Source organism: Dermacentor andersoni, chromosome 8 (genome assembly GCF_023375885.2).
Source record: "Dermacentor andersoni chromosome 8, qqDerAnde1_hic_scaffold, whole genome shotgun sequence".
Classification (NCBI taxonomy): domain Eukaryota; kingdom Metazoa; phylum Arthropoda; class Arachnida; order Ixodida; family Ixodidae; genus Dermacentor; species Dermacentor andersoni.
Window position 1 is genome coordinate 73,087,334 of NC_092821.1, and position 19,935 is coordinate 73,107,268.

Genomic DNA, 19,935 nt, shown 5'->3' on the forward strand with positions numbered 1-19,935 from the left:
TGGCCGGGATTCGATCCCGCGACCTCGTGCGCAGCAGCCCAACACCATAGCCACTGAGCAACCACGGCGGGTAGGTAAGAAAGCATTAAGGGAGGTGGTGAGCCAAATGCTAATGAGGATGGTAAAGTACCTGACGAATGGAGGCTAAGTAGGATGAGAATGATATATAAGGGAAAGGGAGACAAAGCTGACATAAACTACCGGCCTACAACAGTGACGTCAGTGGTTTACAGGGTGGTTATGCAGATTATAAAGGACAGACTGCAGGCATGGGTAGAGAACGAGGGGGTGCTTGGAGAGCTACAAAATGGGTTCCGCAAGCATAGGAGGCTAGAAGACAATCTGTTCTCACTGACACCGTGCATTGAAATAGCTGAAAAGGAACACAGATCCCTATGGCTGGCTTTTTTGGATATCAAGGGAGCCTATGACAGTGTACTTCAAGAGGGTTTGTGGGGCATTCTGGGAACTTTAGGAGTGCAAGATGGAATAACCAATTTCTTAAAAGATATCTATATATGTAACCGAGTGATTATACAATGGGAAAAGCAGGTTTCGGAGCCTGTAATGATTCGGCAGGGGCTTAGGCAGGGGTGTCCATTGTCACCTCTGTTGTTTATGCTGTACCTACAAGGATTAGAGGCCAAAATACAGCGAAGTGGACTCGGCTTCAACCTATCATTTTTCAAACAAGGAAAATTGATTGAACGGTCATTACCAGGACTGATGTATGCGGATGATATTGTATTAATGGCTGACAATAAAGAAGATCAGCAAGACTTGATGGACATATGTGGTGCAGAAGGAGACAGATTAGGCTTGAAGTTTAGCAAAGAAAAATCAGCAGTCATGATTTTTTAATGATAACATTTGTGGCGAGCATAAGATACAGGAGGCCATGCTTGAGATAGTCGATAAGTACAAGTATCTTGGGGTGTGGATAAATAATGGATTTGAGTATCTGACAGAGTACGAAAAATATGTAACGACTAAAGATCACAGAAGCGCAGGGATTGTGAAGAGTAGGGCACTGTGGAACTACAATAGGTACGAAGTAGTACGAGGGATATGGAAGGGGGTAATGGTTCCGGGCCTGACTTTTGCAATGCAGTTCTATGTATGAGAGCAGAGACCTGGGCACAGTTGGAAACTAGGCAACATGGTGTGGGTAGGCTCGCTCTGGGAGCACATGGCAAGGCACCAAATCTTGGGGTGCAGGGGGATCTGGGATGGTCTTCTTTCGAGGGCAGAGAGGCTAGTAGCAAGATAGCATTTGAGGAGCGATTGAGAAAAATGGGGGGAAATGCGGTGGGCTAGGAAGGTGTTCAGTTACTTATACACGAGGAATGTTGACACAAGGTGGAGGAAGTGAACTAGAAAATTGTCAAGCAAATACTTGGGCAGCAGTGGGGATACAGGTAAGGAATCATCTGTCAAAAAAAGAGACGGAGACAGAGACGGGATGTGGAAAACAGATACCAAATCAGCATTAGAGACATACAGGTTGTTCAAGCAAGAAATAGCCAAAGAAAATATTTACGGTAACTCTAAGGCAAGCTCATTGTTGTTTGAGGCCAGGACAGGTGTACTGCGGACTAAAACGTACCGAGCCAGATACCAGGAGATAGACTTGTTGTACGGGGCATGTGGAGAGGAGGAGGAAACGGCTGAACACCTGATACTTGCTTGTAAACAACTTCACCCTGCAGTTGAATGTAACGGGGAACTATTCAAAGCTTTGGGTTTTAAAGACAGTGAAAGTAAAATAGACTTTGAACAGGTAGAAATAACTAAACGGAGGCTATCTGATTGGTGGATACAATGAAGGGGAAACTGGAAATTCATGATGTATGGATACAAGGTTTCCAAAAGAAAGTAATATTTTGTTCCCCTTATCTCGCTGCAAAAAGTAATACTTTTACTGCCAAATCAAGACAAATTTAAAGAGAATGCACGAGCCTAAACTGATTCAGCCTTAATTTTTAGTGTCCATTAAAATGAGGGCATTACATTTAATACTTAGTCTATTTTCGACTATACAAACAAATCTCTCAACCATTATAGCCTCACAGCTCTGATATTTTAGATTTGCAAATATAGGAACTCTCTTCTCTCAGATCCGGAACCTTTCTTTATTTGGTCACTCTGTGTACTGTGCATAAAGTTGTCTTGTGAGCGTACTAGTTTGTCAAGTAACAATAAGCAATATTTTCACCTTATTTCTGCACATAAAAGCAAGTAAAGCAAGAGGCATGACATAATTAGACGTACAAAGCGCTGACTCCCAACAGCTTTTTGTCTATAACACAAAAAGTTCAGAAGTAGAAAAAAAACAATGAATCTACGGTGTACACTTTTTTAATGTGAAAGCATTATATGCCCCAGTGCGTGATATGGTGGCTGATATGGTACGAAAAATGGCTGATGACGCAAACAGTAAAAACACGTCTAAAGATGCTCAAATTGTCTCCAAATTTCTCAAGGAGGTTCCTGTAAACAAAGTGAATTAATGGCTTTGAAAAGAAAATTTGGTAAACTTTGGTCTAGGTGGGAATCAAACCCGGGACTCCGGGGTGTGAGATGAGCACACTTCCCCGACGCCATGGCGGCTACACAGTTCTGGCTGACTGAAGGTATGCCTAGTGCGTGCGTCATTGGGTACGTGATGGTGCAGCCAACGGGGCAGTGCCACGTCACAAGTGTAAAGCATGAACGCACTTATGGAATTCCAAGGTCAACAAATCATTCTCACATATGAGCAGCCTTAGGTGTCTCTGCCAATTTTTTTTTTATTGTTATTGCATGGTGTGCAGCAAACATTGTCCACGGAGACATTTTTCGTGTCAATAACAGGAACAGAAGGAGAACTTGTGAACTGTTCACCAAGTATTTCTATTAAGACATCTTCGATAACTGCTCCCGTTGCTGTTCCTTTGCTTTTGCCAAGCAAGAAAACATACATTTGCCGATCATGGGCAACCAATTGACGTGTTGTATTGGGCCAGGTGGTTCTGAGACATGGTGAAACACGGTGCTGCAAAGCAGGATGAAGGGAAGAATGTGATGAACTGAGACACTAGACTAACATGAAATGGAGACTATCAACTGTTCAATGATGACAGAAAAAGCATAACTTGATGTGTATAGGAAAGGTTTTGTGACCTACTTGAACATTCTTACTATTACTGTCCCTCATCCCGTCTGTGTCCTTAGTCCTGCTTCACAGAGCCGTGTTCCATGATGTCCCAGGACCAATTTGCCTAAATTTCAAACCTAGTGAGGGATATATATTGCTTTCCACTTTCAATTCTCTATGTCAACTGGTCAACAAGTGGTTTGACTTCTAATTTCCTCTTTTATTCCTTGAATGGCCCATTAACCAAAGCTAGGAAGGCTCTATAAAACCAGAAAGGTGCCCTCAATCTGAGCTGTCTCTACTGACTGCTTCAGTGATTATTGGGATGTGTTCTTTTAGGACATTCTGCAGAGAATGCTAAAGAAAGACATGGAAATCTCCAACATTTGATTTATCTCTCTTTAAAATGCGTGGCAATAAAGAATTTCACCCAGGGGCAGCAAATTGTAAGTCACTAATTTGGCATGTTTCGGACCCTACAATTAAGTTATAAGAACAATTTAAACGTTTTTGTAAAATTTAATCCTATTAAAGGTGAACTCTCAACTTGAGGGTAAATAAAAATGACATCTAACTGACACATTGTTGGTTGCACTGTCTCATGAGCGCTTTTTCTACGACAATGATGTCTCTCTAGTCACATATTTGCAGGTTTATGCGCATGACGCAACTTCGCTGTAAGTAAGAAGACTAAGGGGAACTGGGGGGCTAAATTTTTTTACCTACAATCGCATGAAGCAAAGTGACAGGAAAAGCATAACAGAAATTAACTTTTCTTTTTGAACAGTTAATTTCCTTCTTCTCCAGGCTTCTTGTATCTATTTGCTTCATGTGGTTATAAGTAAGAAAAAGTTCAAGTGTAGTTACAATGGAACAAATTAAAGGTAGCCACACTGATGATTTGGTTAACTTGTGGAGTTCAACGTTTCAAAGCAACAACAGAGCTACAAACCTGCGGTGATCTAATGTGCGTGCCTAAATCTAAGAGCATAACCGCTTTTACACTATACCCACATCAAAATGTGGCCACTATGGCTGCGAAGACAGCCACAGTCGCAACTTAAAAAAAAATAATTTGCTTGTTTTGTCATACTGCATTAACGTCTGAATGAAATTAAATATAAGCATGCAAGCCCGTTTCATGCAGATTACTGCAGACACTAGTGACTTGAAAGACAGAAGAGCTACATGCTCTTGTTGATTTTTCTGGTATGATGGCACATCTAGGGCCGGTACTTATAGAAAACTTGGCACACAGCACAGAGAAAGGGTTCTGGTTGGAATGAAGTATGTTTTGAATTCGTACAGAATCTGATGGAACAGCACACATGTGTCAGCTATAGGGAACTGGCTGAATGCCATTCCAAATGTCCACGAGAGAGATGACGTCACTAAGCTTGTGCGTAAAGCTGACTGCTGTGGTCCGCTTACCAAGAGATGGACAATGTGCATTTGCCAGTTTCCAACATCAATTACAGAAATATATTTTACACCGAAAAGGTGGATAACTTTTGAATCATCGTTGTCTTCTTTTAGCATTATATAGGATGTGTGCAACAACAATTTACACTTTGGTCAAGAATATGCCAACTACATACGTCTGCCAATCGCAACATCATGAGTACACAGCACATGGATGGCCAAATTGCAATGAAATAAAACAAGAGCAGTGCAATGAGGAAGAGAAAAAGATGTGCAAAACAGTTCTGCATGCCACGAAGCCGACAAGAATGCACAGTCGGGAGCAAAAACCTAAAGGCCACGCCATCAGGAAAAAATTTAAATTTCCTCCAGCACAGCCGTGCAACGAGGAATGGTCTCAATGCAGCACACAGGTTGAACAGGCACACATAGGCTACACCACACAATCTCACGCAGCATGTTTGTAGGGTACATAGAAAAAAACTTTTTTTGCAGTATTTACAGACTCCAGACTTTTCGTCGCAACTGTGGATTAATATGAGCTAAATATTACCTCTGGCTGTAGTGAAAAAGCATAAGGAATGTGTAGTGTGTTGGAGAGTAACACTGAGGTTTCAGAGTGCAGCTCTTGGTCAACCATTTCTGTGGCAAGCGTCAGTGTAACTGAATGAACGAACACAGCAAAGGAGGAAAGAACAAATGTGGAGTGCAGCGGGGGATAAAGGACACGAGGAGGAAAGCGGAAGAGGAGGGTATAGCAAAGGCATGAGAAGAAAAGCGCAGTGCGGCGAAGATGGCTACGAGATGGCGCCAGAGTAGCATGCGGCATCTGAGAGGTGTGTCTGCGGTGGCTGCTGTGCATCGTGCGCTCACGTCACCAAGGCTCAGCATCTTGCCGTCTCCAGATTAGCGAGGCAGTCGCACCACAATTGGCTCTGTTTGCAACATGCCGCATGAGAGAGTGTCTGCGCCAGCCAATATGTCGTGGAATGGAAACACGTATAAAGCTGCGCTGAAATTTCACATTAGGGAGTATTGTGATCGTCGCTGAATTTTTTCAAGCATAACTCTATGTTAGTGACAACCGCAGGTAGCACTTCTGCACCTGGTTTTGCAGACAACTTTATGAGCTTGTGAATAATAATAATAATAATAATAATAATAATAATAATAATAATAATAATAATAATAATAATAATAATAATAAGCTTTGTTATGCATGAAGCTTAACGCACATGTCAGGTTTGCCTCATCTGAAAGGTACATTCAACTGGCCGCTCAGGCACTCTAGACAGCACTCGCGGTGCGGTTCAAATTCGGCTGGTCAAAATGAAGCGCTCCGAACACATTCGCCTGGTTCATTCTGAGCGCTACAACCCAGTTCAGAAGGCGACTGGGACGTGACAGAATCTTGATCATGTGGCTACTCCGATTGCTCTGTGAGCAGCTAGCACAACGGCTGGGGCAGCCTTTCTCAGGCTCTAATCTGGAGAAGTTTCCGCATTGCTGCAAACCAATTTGAAGTGCTGCAGGATCCAGTCAAATGTACCATAAGTGAAGTACAGAAGCTTTGCACATGTCACATTGTCGAGTAAAATCTAAAACGAAGATAACTCTAGCACTCTAAGACATTAGAGGGTCTTTACTAAATCAGTTTTGATTTGCATGACATTATTTGAATATTCTCACTTTGATATATTTGATGAAAAAATGCTGATTACTAGAAGTAAAATGGAAGAGAAAAGCTCTCTGGAATAGAAAGTTGAGCAAGCTGGCACTGGTTATTCTTTGGAAATCCGTTTGAAAAAAAGGACGTACGAACAGAGGGGAAAGAAGAGAGTGCTGGCTATGTAGTGGAATAGTTATTAAAGAGAATGGGATATAAAGGCTGATTTCAAGTCGTTGGTGACAGCCAAGCATGCAAAGCAGCAAAAACAAAACTAACAAAATTCAACAAGCCACTAGTCTCGCCATCATTACACATCTACATATATTTAGTTTCAAGACAGAATGATACAGGATTGGCTTACACACGCTTCTGCTTCAAATACTGATGCCTGCACAAGATGGGAGTGTTGTTCGTGTCACTAAGCATTGTCTTCTGTCCTCTACACATTCAAATTTTTTTTGCGGTGTTCCAAAAATGAATGTCAGACTTTCACTGATTGTGAATTTCATCGCCCAAGATCTAAGTGATGGCAGAGTGATATACATATTCGAATTTATTTGTTTGGGCTAATTTTGTGCTGAAGAAAATTTTAATACCTTCTACACCTACCCTAAGACTTCATTTCCTTTAGAATGCAATGTAATCGTTCTTTGTCGAGAAGCAATACTAACGATGAGCAGATGAAAGTAAATATTGTCATCCACCCGACTGTACCACAAAGCTACGGAGGAAGCTTGTATGGGTTTCCCAGAAAGAAAGCTGCACAGTTGAACAAAGTTCGTCTTGGTAATCAAATCAAACCCGGAAACATCATCTTTCTGGGGTGGTCACTCTACCATCAGTGCTGTCTCTCTTTGCCTCGAGTTGTCAATGAATTCGGTCTCGCGCTTAAATCTGCTAGCCTTCTGGTCAGCTCAGATGATAGAGCGACCACCCCAGAAAGGCCTTGACCTCAATATTCAATCTCAAGATTAGGCCAAACTTTTCTTCAACTGTGAAGCTTTCTTTCCGAGAAATCTGTACGGGTTTACTTTGTAGTTTCGGGCTACAGTTCAGTGGATGTCAATTTTTACTTTCATGAACCTTCTTCCATCTTGTGAGCTTCTGCAGAACAGACTTCCACTAAGCAGATGTGAAAATCGATGATGTACGAGAAAATTAAAATGGCATCGCCATCCATCTTGTTTTAATGTTCTTTCTAGCCTCACAAGCCTTTGCTCTTGGTGAGAGTGAGCTACTCAGTGTTGCAGCTGTGAATTTATTCTAGCTCATTTCTCTTTAGTTCCCCTTAAAAACGATTGCTTAGAAATTACTCATTTTCATGAATATCTTGGAGTTCATTTGCAATAGAACTTGACATGGAGCTATCCAGCTATCCTCACCCTTGCAGAAGCTAATCTCCTCACTTGGCATTCTTAGGTGCTACCGCAGAAAGACTCCTGCAAACATTTCAAAAGCCTGTATACACTACACCGATTTGGCCAAAAACCGAGTGTACACCAACTGTCTGGGAACCAGAAAAGATACATGATAAAGATGATGAATCACTGCAGGACCATGCTGCTCACCCAATTTTTTTTTTTCGGATTACTTGCAGAGCAAAAGAGTTACAGCATTTAAAAACAAGCAGACAGAAAAGAGGCATGGGCATGGCATCAACTTTCTTGTTGACTCTTTCACAAGGTTCATCGTAACACGTCACTTCATGATGACTCCTTCATTTGACCATCACAGTTTTGCTGAGCCAACGTTACCAAAACAAAGTAAAGGTGTTCAAAAAGCGAAATTTCTATATACAATTAAACAGAAATATTTGAGAAAATATAATGTTCGCTAAATAAAAGTTATTTCTCTCTCTCAACTACTGAATCAAATACGAAATATTTCTCATTTCTAAACAAGGTTAAATATAAAGGTTGTATAATGTCCATTTAGTAAAAAACAAAGGAGGCGGCTTATTGAAATCATTTGATACAGATACCATTCAGAACTGGATGTCCGGGTCAAAAAAGACGCTTCTAAGTGAGAAACAACCCAAGTGCGATAGAATCTGGTACACCATCATAATGAATCCAGTAATGAAATGGAGCAGCGCATCTCCAGATGCATGTAGATTGCTGTGCTCATCAAAAGATCTAGTGTAATGCTACTCCACCGTATATTGCTTTAAAGGGGTTTTAAATATGGTAAGACTGTACAAACAATAAATTGCTTTGCTTAAATAGAAAAAGAAGATTTCATAGAATGCCTGGACACGAGGCATCGTTATTGCATGAGCGGAAATAATTTAGCAAAAGTTAGCAACTCCATGCGTTTCCTGAGTAACTGGTGGTTCTGGGCAGCGAATGCAACTTCCCTGAAACAGAATCATTTCAAACATTTACCACTTGCATTTGTATTTCTCCCCGTACACTCCAATAGGTGCTGCTACCCCTTTTATCCAAAAATGTCGCAGTTTCACCAGAAAGGTGAAGCATCCATTGCAATAGCAAATTAGCAGACAGCGACACAAAGTAAGGACAGCACTTTTATCGGCCGTGTCAACTTGTAAACATTTGCTTGCTAACTAAATTAACGAGCATGGTGTCAGCAGGCACTGTAAACATGGAACACATCACACTCGAAGACTGCGGAAACTCGCTGTCCAGACGCTGGCGTGAGCAAGAGCGGCAGCAGCGGCGAGCGAAGAGACCTTCGTGCTGTCTATCGCTTCAACGCACCTAGACTCTGCCCCCAACGCAGATCGCTTTCAAAATACGGCCTCGAGAGTGCGCGCAGCCGTCCCGTTCACAGTTGCAGCTGAAGCAGAATGCCGTCCCCCCCTTCTCCCCCCAGTGCCACGCACGTGACAGAATATGGGGCGCTTCCTCCCTGCTCTCCTCTCTTCTGCGCAGGTGAGATTGAGCCGCAATCGTCGACTCCCTCGCACATACAGCACAGGGTGCATGGTGACGGTGTTATCGCCCTTGGACTTTATAGGAACATCAAGGCGACGCCGATGGCAGAAATGCGCTTGGACTGTTCATATAATTGCTATCGCAATAAAAAAAATGATTGTTTTACAACAGAGTGCACGAGGCTCTCTCAAAGGCTCTGTTGTAAAATGGTAAAATGTCCTGGAAACCTACGTGCCTTGCGGCCCACTACTGTAATTTCACTAGAATGTCCCTGTGGGTCCCTAGTATGTATAACAGCAAGTCATTTTTGAGATCTACATTTGTTCACAAGATACGATTTTTTTCGTCTGTTCTCTGTTTAGTTACAGCAAGGAGCGTGGCTGCCGTCAAAAGATGGTGTGACATGCACATGTCCTGAAATCATGGGAATGATGCAGACACCTTCCCTATTGAGAGTAAAAAGTCTTGTGGTATTTTTGTCTGCTCACACCATGAAAAGGAGAACAACGTAACACATGGCAGCAAGAATCACTTTCTTATGCATTGTTTTGCCTGTGGTTGTTTTAAGCAAGACAAATGAAACAATTGAATGTCCTGCTTGCAGTTCAGTTACACTTATATCAACAAAGACAACTCAGTAGGTTCCGAGATGCTCAAACATTTGATGAAATCCTAAAGGGATACTAAAGAGCAGCACCAAACCAGTCAATACAGTGTTGTTCCAAAATTCAATTTGGAACATTTGTATGTCATGCTGAACAAACATTGTTGAATACATGTACTTATTTTATTTGTCTTGCAGTTTCTTGACCCCTATATGTTAACAAATGGGCCGATAATACAAACCTTGTAAGGGTTCAGGTGCTCTACCGATATACAATGTATATATAAGAAACAATAACCATAGAATGATTTATTATATTTATGATATGGCTGAAAAAGAGGTTTTATAACTTGCAGGAACCAAAAAAAATGTTCCTTTCTTTTAATGCAGTGACTAGGGTTGCCATCTTTGTTGTGGGAAAATAAAGTTGGCAGCTTTGCCAAAAGGGTGAAGCATTGACAGCAATACGAAGGTCTTGCAGTGCGCTCAATCTTGTTGGCCGAAGTTGTAGTGGTATATGTACGGGGCGACATGTTGAAGTGCAGCACAATGACGCAACTGCTGCAGCACAGCAGTTCCCCGGCAGATACCAGGCGCCTTACAACGCAGGCTTGATGAGCAGCGCCACCAGCAGTGTTGGAGGCAGCGCGCATCGATGGTGGACGAGATGCATAAGACAGACAACCATTCGTGTCCACAGCTTCAAATTTACTGTTCACTCAGACTACTGGATGAACCGCGGTGTGTTATGCACATACCTAGCTGCAAAGCAAGGACACCAATGAGTGCGCGCACGACGCTTGTGCCTGCACCGGAAGCCAGAGCGCTGCCCTGGCTCCAGCAGAGCCGAATGAGCACAGCGTGACTTTGTCGCTTTTGCAGCCAAACGCACAGCGTGTCTCTGGTGGCCTTCTAACCCTTCGTGCACAGGCTTTGCATGTGCCATCAATACCAAGAGAGTAGAATGGTGGCGGCGCAAATGCACTTTCAAGTGTCAGTACAATTTCTATTGCAATAAAAATAAGTAAAAAATTTTATATCAGTATTTTTTTAGCAGACTCCACTGCAGTCTTTCGTGTTTTGCAGCCGCCTGTGAAACGGATTACAGATGGATACTCTGTAGGACTGTTAGCACCATTCACAACACTAATCAGTATTCTGTCGTTATCGATGTTGGTTACGCATGGTTCCCACTTAGAGATTTGCATTGTTCTTTTAAAAAATCTATTGGGCATACTTCTGGTACCCATAATACATTTCTTTGAGTGGAACAAAAATAGTGAAAACATTCAGCAGGGCTGTCTTGATGTGGTTGGCTTTCTCAAATCAACACGAGTCGGCAGCTAACCCGTGCAGAACGCAAATCATTCGTGTCAAGTGTGCCTAACCTCCTCCTACAATCGGCCTTGTGGTGTGTGGAAAATGCGGCACTGCAAATGCCGCACAGAGAAGTAAAACAATAGAACAATGAAATGCTTTGAGCATTGTATTTTGGGCATCAGAAAATATTTACAATATTGAAATGCTACCACGCGGGAAGCTGATAATTCCTTGTTCATTGGAAAAAACAAAAAGGAAAATAATGGACTTACAATCAGTGGCAGAACAATAATGCGAGAAGTCCATTGTGCTCAAGATCTTGGCTGCCTTCAAAGGATGTGGCCTCGAAGGATTGCAGTCAGTTCTACTGACACTGCCAATCGTCAAACGACACTCCGTACCTCTTCTTTTACACGTCACTCGGTCCACACTGGCATCGCCCAGCACGGACAACTTGCACACACGTAGGCACCCAGAGTCGGTGCTGAACACTTGTCACAGACGCAAGGAAAAGGGGAGGGTGAAAAATGAGAGAAATGGAAGAGTGGGGAATGACGTAAGAGTTTCTTACAACACTACCCAGGGGGAAATCTGATGCCACTTTCTATGCGAGTTTCTCAATGGGCCCAACAATGGAATGCCGGAATACAAGTGGTTAAACAGTGGTTCGGCTTGTCACGAATGCGGGTTGGCCTAGGGCATGGCTATCTCTGCAAAAGAACTGCTTTCTTATAACGAAATCTTAATAGAAAGACTTACTTAATCTGCTGTGCATCGTTCACTGAAGTTTAATCACATATAGCACAAGTAAACAAATAAAGCATAAGCATTCCACTGACATTGATGTCCAGGAAGCGCAGATTCAATCTTTCTTCCAACTACAGCGACCCCCCAGTACTACTGCCAGCCAGTACTTCTTTTCCATCTTTGATGTAACTGTAGAATACTCACGCTATGTAATAAATAAACACGGCACAAGTGCTTATGCTCGAACAAAAAGTGTTCTCACATAACAACAGAGACAGAAAAAAAAAAAAAGAAACGCGCCATTGTACATACTGCATTAGTCGGCACCGAACCACTGTGACAAACGTAACACTGTTCTCCAAACACGCCTTCAATGTGTCCTGGCTCTCCGAAGAGAAAGATCCGAAGCCCACACTTCCTGGCATTCCCATGCGCACAACAGCATGGCATCACCAATTTTCCCTCGAGGTAATATTAAGAAACTCTTACGCAGCAGGGGGCGCTAAGGTAAACCAAACACCACACAGCTTCCGCACCAGAGTGGCTTCTCCACGTAACCGTTTTCACCCTTCGCCGTGACGATGCCAATGTACGTAAGAAGGGAGCCCACGCTGTGTCTTGCCACAGGTGCACACCTACGCATGCGCACACATCACGCAAGTTCACAACACACTGGTAGTTTTCCAGGGCTGCTGCTGCTTCAAGCCTTCCGGTGGGCGTAGTACATCTCGAGGGGCTTGTTGACCTTCCAGTACTTCTCGTTGACCTGGTCGAGCGTCATGTTACCCGGGAGGGGGGTGAACTGGCCAGGTGTAACAGCAATGTAGATGGTGAATGGTGCCACGCTGCGAGGAGCCGACGCGTCCTGCTCAAACTTGTCCAGGGCCAGACGCATCGCCAGGTACTTGGAGAGGTGGTCCACTGCGTGTGCGCGGGAAAAAAGATCACCACCGCCACTATTGTCATCACTTATTTCTATTCCATCTTTTTATTTATTTATTTATGACATACTGCGATCCAAAGCCCAAGTAGGAGTGAAACAACATGAAATATCACTGGAGGGAGTTATAAATCGAACTTATGATTGGGCAAAACTTCTGCCCAGAATGACATGCAACACTCAAATCGCAACAACTGCGGTGAGCAGAGTGGTCGAATCTAAACTTGAGGATCAAGTCCATCTGCCATATATATGTTTATCCCAATACATTCCAGAGTAATCGGTGCAATCCAATTAGACAACGCTCTCTTGGTATAAAATTGGCGACAAAATCCAGAAAGTCTCAAATACAGTAATGATCCAGTCAGAAACGGTCACTGGCAAACAAGCACAACTATGCATGACAGTACTCTTGTCACAAGGGTAAATTTAGTGTCATTTGAGGTCATGACATTCTATGCCTTCTATGCAGTGTTCCACGCACTGCCGCACGGTAAAAAAGGTCGGCAGCATAAAATGACAGTGCACCAAATAATAACAAAGTTGCAACGTGCGTGCCAAACACGTTCAAATATAGCTGCAATTTCATTCAACTTCATCATGCAGCTGAATGACATACCCAAAATGTTTTAGACGTTACATAACTAACCAATCGGCATTCATCCATATGACATCGAGACAGGGTCTTTGATATGAATACAAGAATTTCTGAACTACGCTATGGATCTGGTAGATCATGCATCAGGGGCCATATTATTCAGAATTCTTTTCCTTACAATTCATTTCTTATCACTATATCAGTTTAGAGCAATAAAGGACTCTAACTCTATGTTTGCTCATTTTGCAGCAACAGGAAATGAACAAGAGAATATGAGGGCCAAAGTTAAATTTTTGAAATTTAGTGCCATAACCCCAGTGCTGGCACGACAGTGTGACATCACGGATTTCAAAGTATTTTTTTCGCATTTGGGCTGTTTAGTAAAGATTCTTGAAACCTGCCAAGTTGAGCCTTCTTCTTGCTCTATTAAGACGCCACATAGTCTATTTCTACAGACGAAGAATTGACTAGGCCCAAGTAAATTACCGTCAAAACCCACGATGTCACATCAAGCTGGTGCATGAAGTTCCAAGGCGATGTTGTCACTAGTCTGACTTTTTTTTTCTTTTCTGGCTTACCAAGCCCCTTCTCATGGTAAGAAGGGCTTTATTGGTATCGCAGGACTTTATCATGTTTACCGATACAGCTGAAATTATGAAACCAACCAAATTACCACCCAGACATTGGAATACGACAGGTATTTAATTTATTCTGCAGCCCACTTCGTTAAGGTGGTGCTAAACAGCACACCTGAGCTGGACAAAAGTAGCCTTGGTCCAAAAGTGTACAACAACAATAAACTGTATTTTTGTGTTCGGTGAATGTCATTATAACTGGACCATGGTGTACAGTAGTGAGCAATGCCTGGAATTGTGCAGTGCCAACTGCATTGCATTATTAGTTCCGTAATATTGCTACATTCCTTGCTGTGTTTAGAGCCTGTAGCTGCATTGTATATATCCGTAACCAGCACTTACCAAAGCACAGTAACCTAAAGAAAATACAATGTGACTAAGTACGTTACATTACTTAAGCGAACAAGTAGGTGAGTGACTGAGTAAAGTATTCAGTTAAGTAATTGAGTTAGTGGTGAACGAGTAAATAAGTGACAATGGAGGTGATTAAGCAAGTAATGAGCAAATGAATGATTGCCTAATCATGCAGTCAACAATCAACTGCAATGCAATGGAGAAGTGAAGGCACAAACACTTTGCAAAGTCAAGTTAAATGAGTTGCACGAGCGTGCAGACATACCAGTTGCATTTGCCGTCGTCTTGATGTAGCGGACCTGTGCACTGGAGTCCTCCAGCATCATTTGCGGCTGCGGCTTAAACACGAGCTCGATCTCGCTGTTGAGGGCGGCGTCACCGTCCTCCGCGTCTGTCTCCTCGGTCTCCCCTCCGGCGGACTCCGTGTCGTTGGAGCAGGTCGCGGCCTGAGGGGCAAACTCACATGGCTTGTACTGGCGAGCACTTCCGTAAGCACTCGCTAGCGCATGTGACAGTGCTCAGTTAATAACCAATCGGCCACCGACAGAGGGAGAGTACCTATAATCCATCTCATCAACTCCGCATGGTGCAGCGAAAGCTACAGGTCGCCTCAGCCAACCTGGGGACATATTTTCGGACGATCACTTTCGGAGACATCACTGACAGGGCAAACTGAGCGGCTGGTTGAGCAAAAGAGCCAAATCATGCAAGGTGCCATGTACTATGCCATACGAAAGTGAATTGTCAAGGAATACCACCTCAAAATAGAGAACCAGAAAGGCCCTAAGATTGCCCACTTATGATTGTCCTTTGTGTGACGCGGAATAAATGGATGTGTAGGTCAATGTGAACAGTGAGTTCAGTTCGAACGGCAACAAGAGTGCATTCTCTGTGTTGCTTGAGACTTGAGGTGCACAAAATGAGCTGCGGTGATGATGGCACATGGTGATGATGCCGGGTGGACGAGTTGTTCTCGTCCGCAAGTTTCAAGTAAAAACAGCTAATGAGAAGCTCATCTCGTGGAAGACACTTTTTATTTTCTCATTCGTGATGCATTTCATTTCCTTGTATTGTGACGTCAAGGTGGTTGACTTCCGCAATTAGTTTCGAAATTTTAATACACAGTTTAAGCATCGTCTGCACTGACATTCACAAAGAATTCCGCAATTCTGCACTAAGAAATACGGCCATTCTTGGACAAATGTCAGCATGTAGTAGCGTGACACAGAAGGGGTTAAAATGATCCTGCAGAAGCTCCCTACAGAAACTTCCTGAAAAGATCAGTGGCACGCAGTGGGCAAGCCTCCCCACCCCCCTTCCCGCTTTTCAGAACACACAGTTAGCTTTCATTACCAATTGGCTAACACAAGCCCCAGCCTTCGCTGCTTTGCATGGAGTTAGTAAGACAGAGTATAGAGTGGCTATAAATTTGCTACACAGAAAAGAAAAAATATTGCACAGTATAATCTAAGAATCAATACTTACACACACTGCTGCTTTCAGTAAACTTTTCAGAGTGCTCCAGTAATGATAAACAGGTTGTGCAATAAAGCGCTCAAGCTGTACTGACAGACCTCTAGTAACGATAGCGGGGCTGAAATATTGCTGATGGAACACGCTTACTTTCATAATAAAATACTGCCTACAGTCTTCAACAAAACCTTTGCTGCACTTCAAGACTCGGGAAAGCTCAACTGAAGGTGCCATTAGTGCAGTTAGAAGGTTCTAGCACAACTACTAGCATCATCAACAGCCCCAGAATAACTTAAAACCCTTCGGCTCCTAAATCCTTTCTTTAAAAAATCTAACAATGCACCTAAAAAGACCCCTAAAAGTAGTGAGTGCAATTCCTGGTAGCAAAATGTTAACTGGTATTTAATAAGGCATCTTAATGTACTGGAAGTGGATGACCTGTTTGATGTTATGAATACAGCGGATGCTTTACAAAGCCTGCACACCGGTGGTTCGACCTTGCCAGTTGAAGATGAAGACATGTTTTATTTTGTGCCACATGCAGAACTATTTCCCATTGTTAGGGATTGCACTGAGCAAAATGAGGTCAGCAGGGAATGTCTATGCCAGTGCAAAGATCACTTGTGCTTTCCTGCGGCTTCGTCAAACCCTCACCATCTAAATGGCACTTAATGTAATGGTACCCTCGTACGACTACTGGCTGGATTTGTGAAAACAATGACACCAATTATTTCTTTATAAAAAGTCAGAAATGCGTCTGCAATGATAGTACTGTTCACATTACTTCACATAAAGAAATTATAGCAGCACCCACCTCAAGATGACTGCCAATGTTAATGTGACTAGAATTAAGACAATGCAGGGACACAACATTACTTTCCTGAAGACACCTTTATCTAGTATCTGTAGCGGGGACCTAGGCTGAAAAGATTATTATTATTAAAGATTATTAGCACCACCACAAAGAAAGCTTCACTAAACGTGGCCTCTCACCCGCAGCCACTTTGTCTGACCGGCACTGTAGAATCTGCGTTAGCATATTGGACTTCGAATAAACTACGGAGCAATTGCATAGGTGCCTTTTTATGGCACAAAACCTTTTTTTTTTTGTCAGAGACAAGAGTGCTCGTTCTCACTTTTACGAGTCGGACATGCAATTTTCCTTTTTCCATTTCACGAGCGAGAGCAACATTTAAGGGGCTAGACAGCACGCCAAAGTGGGTGAAGGAGGCTAAGAGCCCTAACTGCAGTGAAAATCTCTTTTGCATGCTGCGTGGTGCTAGTGGCAAGTGCCAGTCCCTCTACCTGCTGGGTCTTGGGTCTCTTGCGCGGCTGCGAGGAGCCCACACTGCTGGTGCTGCTCTGGTTAGTGGCATCACTGCAGCTGCCAGGGGTCGGTGTCTGACGTAGTGGTGGCTGCTGCTGCTGCAACTGCTGCGGCTGCTGTGGTGGTGGTGATTGTTGCTGCTGCTGCGGCTGCGGCTGCTCCTGCTGCTGGTGTTGTTGCTGCTGCTGTTGCTGTTGTTGTTGCTGCACCTGCTGCTGCTGCACTGTACTGCTGGCCGTAGGAGCAGCTGCCCCAGAGAAAGAGGTGGGCGTGGTTGGGGTGGCAGTGCTCGCGACCTGGTGGCCGCCACTGTTTGAGGTTGCGCCAGTAGATGGCATCGACACGCACGCGGTGGCAGCTGGGGTTGCCGGTCCGCTACTGCCGTTGTTCTCGTCACCGCCATGCTTGCGCACGCGTTGGTTGCGGTTGAGAGCCTGCGTAGAGACGACACACAGTGTGACGAGATGACCAAGTTTTGATTTTCTGGGAGCTATAAGTCAATAACAGACACCCAGTTGGTTGATCCTTTCATATTTTTGTTGAGTGCAGCAAAATACTAGGACAAATGTGTTTCCTACCATTTCACTTGAAAGTGCACCATGCCATATTTGTACCTGAGAGGTCTTAAAAGGAGCCCTAGAACAATTTACGGGCCACTGTATATCAGTTGCAAGTTGCGTACACTGACGGCTGGAGATCTTTTTAGTGTAGGTCAAAGCACCAACATTAATATTTTAATCACACAAACAAATCACTGTATCACTGCAGATCGCATCATCGTCTAGTGGCGTTCACCATAAGCATCATCGACGTCACCACTCGCTCCTCTGTGATCGGATAAAAACAAGGTTGCAGATAACCACTGCACTGTGGGAGAAATGTGACAAATTAATATGTAATTTCACTTTTGTTTGCTGTAGAAGCGAAAGAAAAATCACAACCACAAAACACAGTAGGGGCGGGCGCTGGCTGTTCTTTCGCCTCTGACTTCTAACATAATAGCTTCTCTTCTAGCTTGTGTACGCCCATGAGCAGCCTTGTCGTATTGTTGCTTCGTTTTCCAAATGGTGCAGGTTTTTCACCTCAAAGCATTATTGTTGTTTTGCCCTTTTTGTTGTTCGTGGTGCTGTGCTGAACTATAGCCTACTGGCTGAACTGAAGAAAAGACACGTTGCCCAGTCCCAGGTTGCTCAACCAGTAGTTTTTTTACTATGGTAACCTTGCCACCAGCACACTGGAGTAACTGGAATCCGTGAACATATAACACGTAGGCAACAGTGGAGAGTGAACTTCCGCTACGTAGCGCTTCGAGTTCTTACCATTTGCAGTGAATGAGAGAAGTGGGGACAGAAGACCGCGTAAAATTTGAGTTGAGGACATGCCTTTTTGTCTTGCATTTTGAAGCTTCTCGGATGAATAACTTCAGACTGCCTACCCCTAATGGTGCGATTCTTGTTGCCTTTATCTCTCAAACCGTCAACCTATGCATCCCGCAGTTGAAAAACGTTGGCATGAAAAGTGTTTGAAGGCACCTTTAAAACGGAAAGCAACAACAAAGAAGCTGCAGCATCAGCCTTCTCCAGTGGCAAACTGTTTAGTGGTGTTTAAGCGAAACTTGGCCTGGGCTGCTTTTAGTGCAACCTCCTGTGGCGTACACGGTGTACAATCCAGACACTGGATGGTGAATCAACTATGCGCCATTTTAAAAAGACTGTCTACCACTCATAATATGTCTTTGGATGGTGGAGGGAATGAGAAGATCATGTATCACACAGATGGAAAAAAGCATGCTTTTATTCGATAAACAGGGAATTATATCTTTAATTTGGCTATGAAAGTGGTGAAAAAGTGACATGTGGCATTGCTTGAAGGTGAAACTGTACCATCACGTGACCTAAAGCCCCGGCAGGAAGCTTTATTTTCAGTAGTAGATGTACTGATGCATTGCTTGAAATTGTATTTTATGTGTTTCTGCTAACTTTTCTTTGCGTCAGAGAGCAATACCTATCTCATGTTCAGTTAGTGCATGTTGAAAGAGGCTGTTGCTTTTGTGCAGATGAACGGAGCTGTGCATCAATGGGTCCTCAATTGTGCCCTCTTGACATTTTGACAGGCAACAGTGTGAGCAGTGTTGTGGGAGTGGTGCGATGTTCAGGATCTCGAAAGATCAATGCGCTTTGAAGGTGTACTGCCACCGTCACAACACCAGTGTAGGCATTCCTCCCCGCAATGTACCTGCTAGAGCATTGCACGAAAAGCTTGGCTTTCGGCAGCAGCTCCAACTGAAAGATACAGATTACATGCAGAATAAGGCTGCAGGAAACACGAGATTGCAGGTGATCAAGAAAAAAACAAAAAAATAATGGCTTTGCAACTGATTAGTTGCTGGGGATGGCTATTAGGGTGATAATTTCAGTGTTCAGTTAAAATTCACCATTCCTGTGGAAACCATATGCTTCTAGTTTCTCACTTTTATCAGCACGGCAATGCTAATGCATCCAGTAATTAGAGTTGTGGGCATCCGTATGCAGCTTTAAGAGACTACATAAACCAGAAAATTGTTTTAAACATTTCTACTAGCTTTTAAAAGAAACTGCTGCATGTTGTGCACGTTGAATGGTGGGCTTTCTCTTGCACTACAAAACAGGAGGTCCTTAAAGAAACAATAGACAGTCCCTTTAAGTCAGTCACTACAGTAAATAAAGTAGTGCCATTTCCCATTCTTTGATTTAGTCCCCCCTTAGAACAGCCCCATCTAGCAGTTTATGGGGAAGATTCAGCTGTGAGTGCTGTCTCCTCATCTCTGTCGCATC

At 43.4% G+C, this 19,935-nt stretch overlaps 1 protein-coding gene across 2 annotated transcripts in view; it reads right to left on the reverse strand.

Moving 5' to 3' along the window:
- The window catches only part of Sce (E3 ubiquitin-protein ligase Sce), a 54,856-nt gene that overhangs the window by 6,755 nt on the left and 28,166 nt on the right, over positions 1 to 19,935 (reverse strand). Inside the window, exons 3-5 of one of the 2 annotated variants that reach the window (XM_050185571.3) lie at positions 17,101 to 17,556; positions 14,588 to 14,768; positions 11,199 to 12,716 (exon numbers count right to left, since the gene is read on the reverse strand). In XM_050185571.3, coding sequence (XP_050041528.1) covers positions 12,496 to 12,716; positions 14,588 to 14,768; positions 17,101 to 17,556 — 858 coding nt within the window. In that variant the 3' untranslated portion in view covers positions 11,199 to 12,495. Of the gene's footprint in view, positions 1 to 11,198; positions 12,717 to 14,587; positions 14,769 to 17,100; positions 17,557 to 19,935 lie in introns of those variants that run through there. The other variant, XM_055074998.2, reaches the window with a different exon arrangement.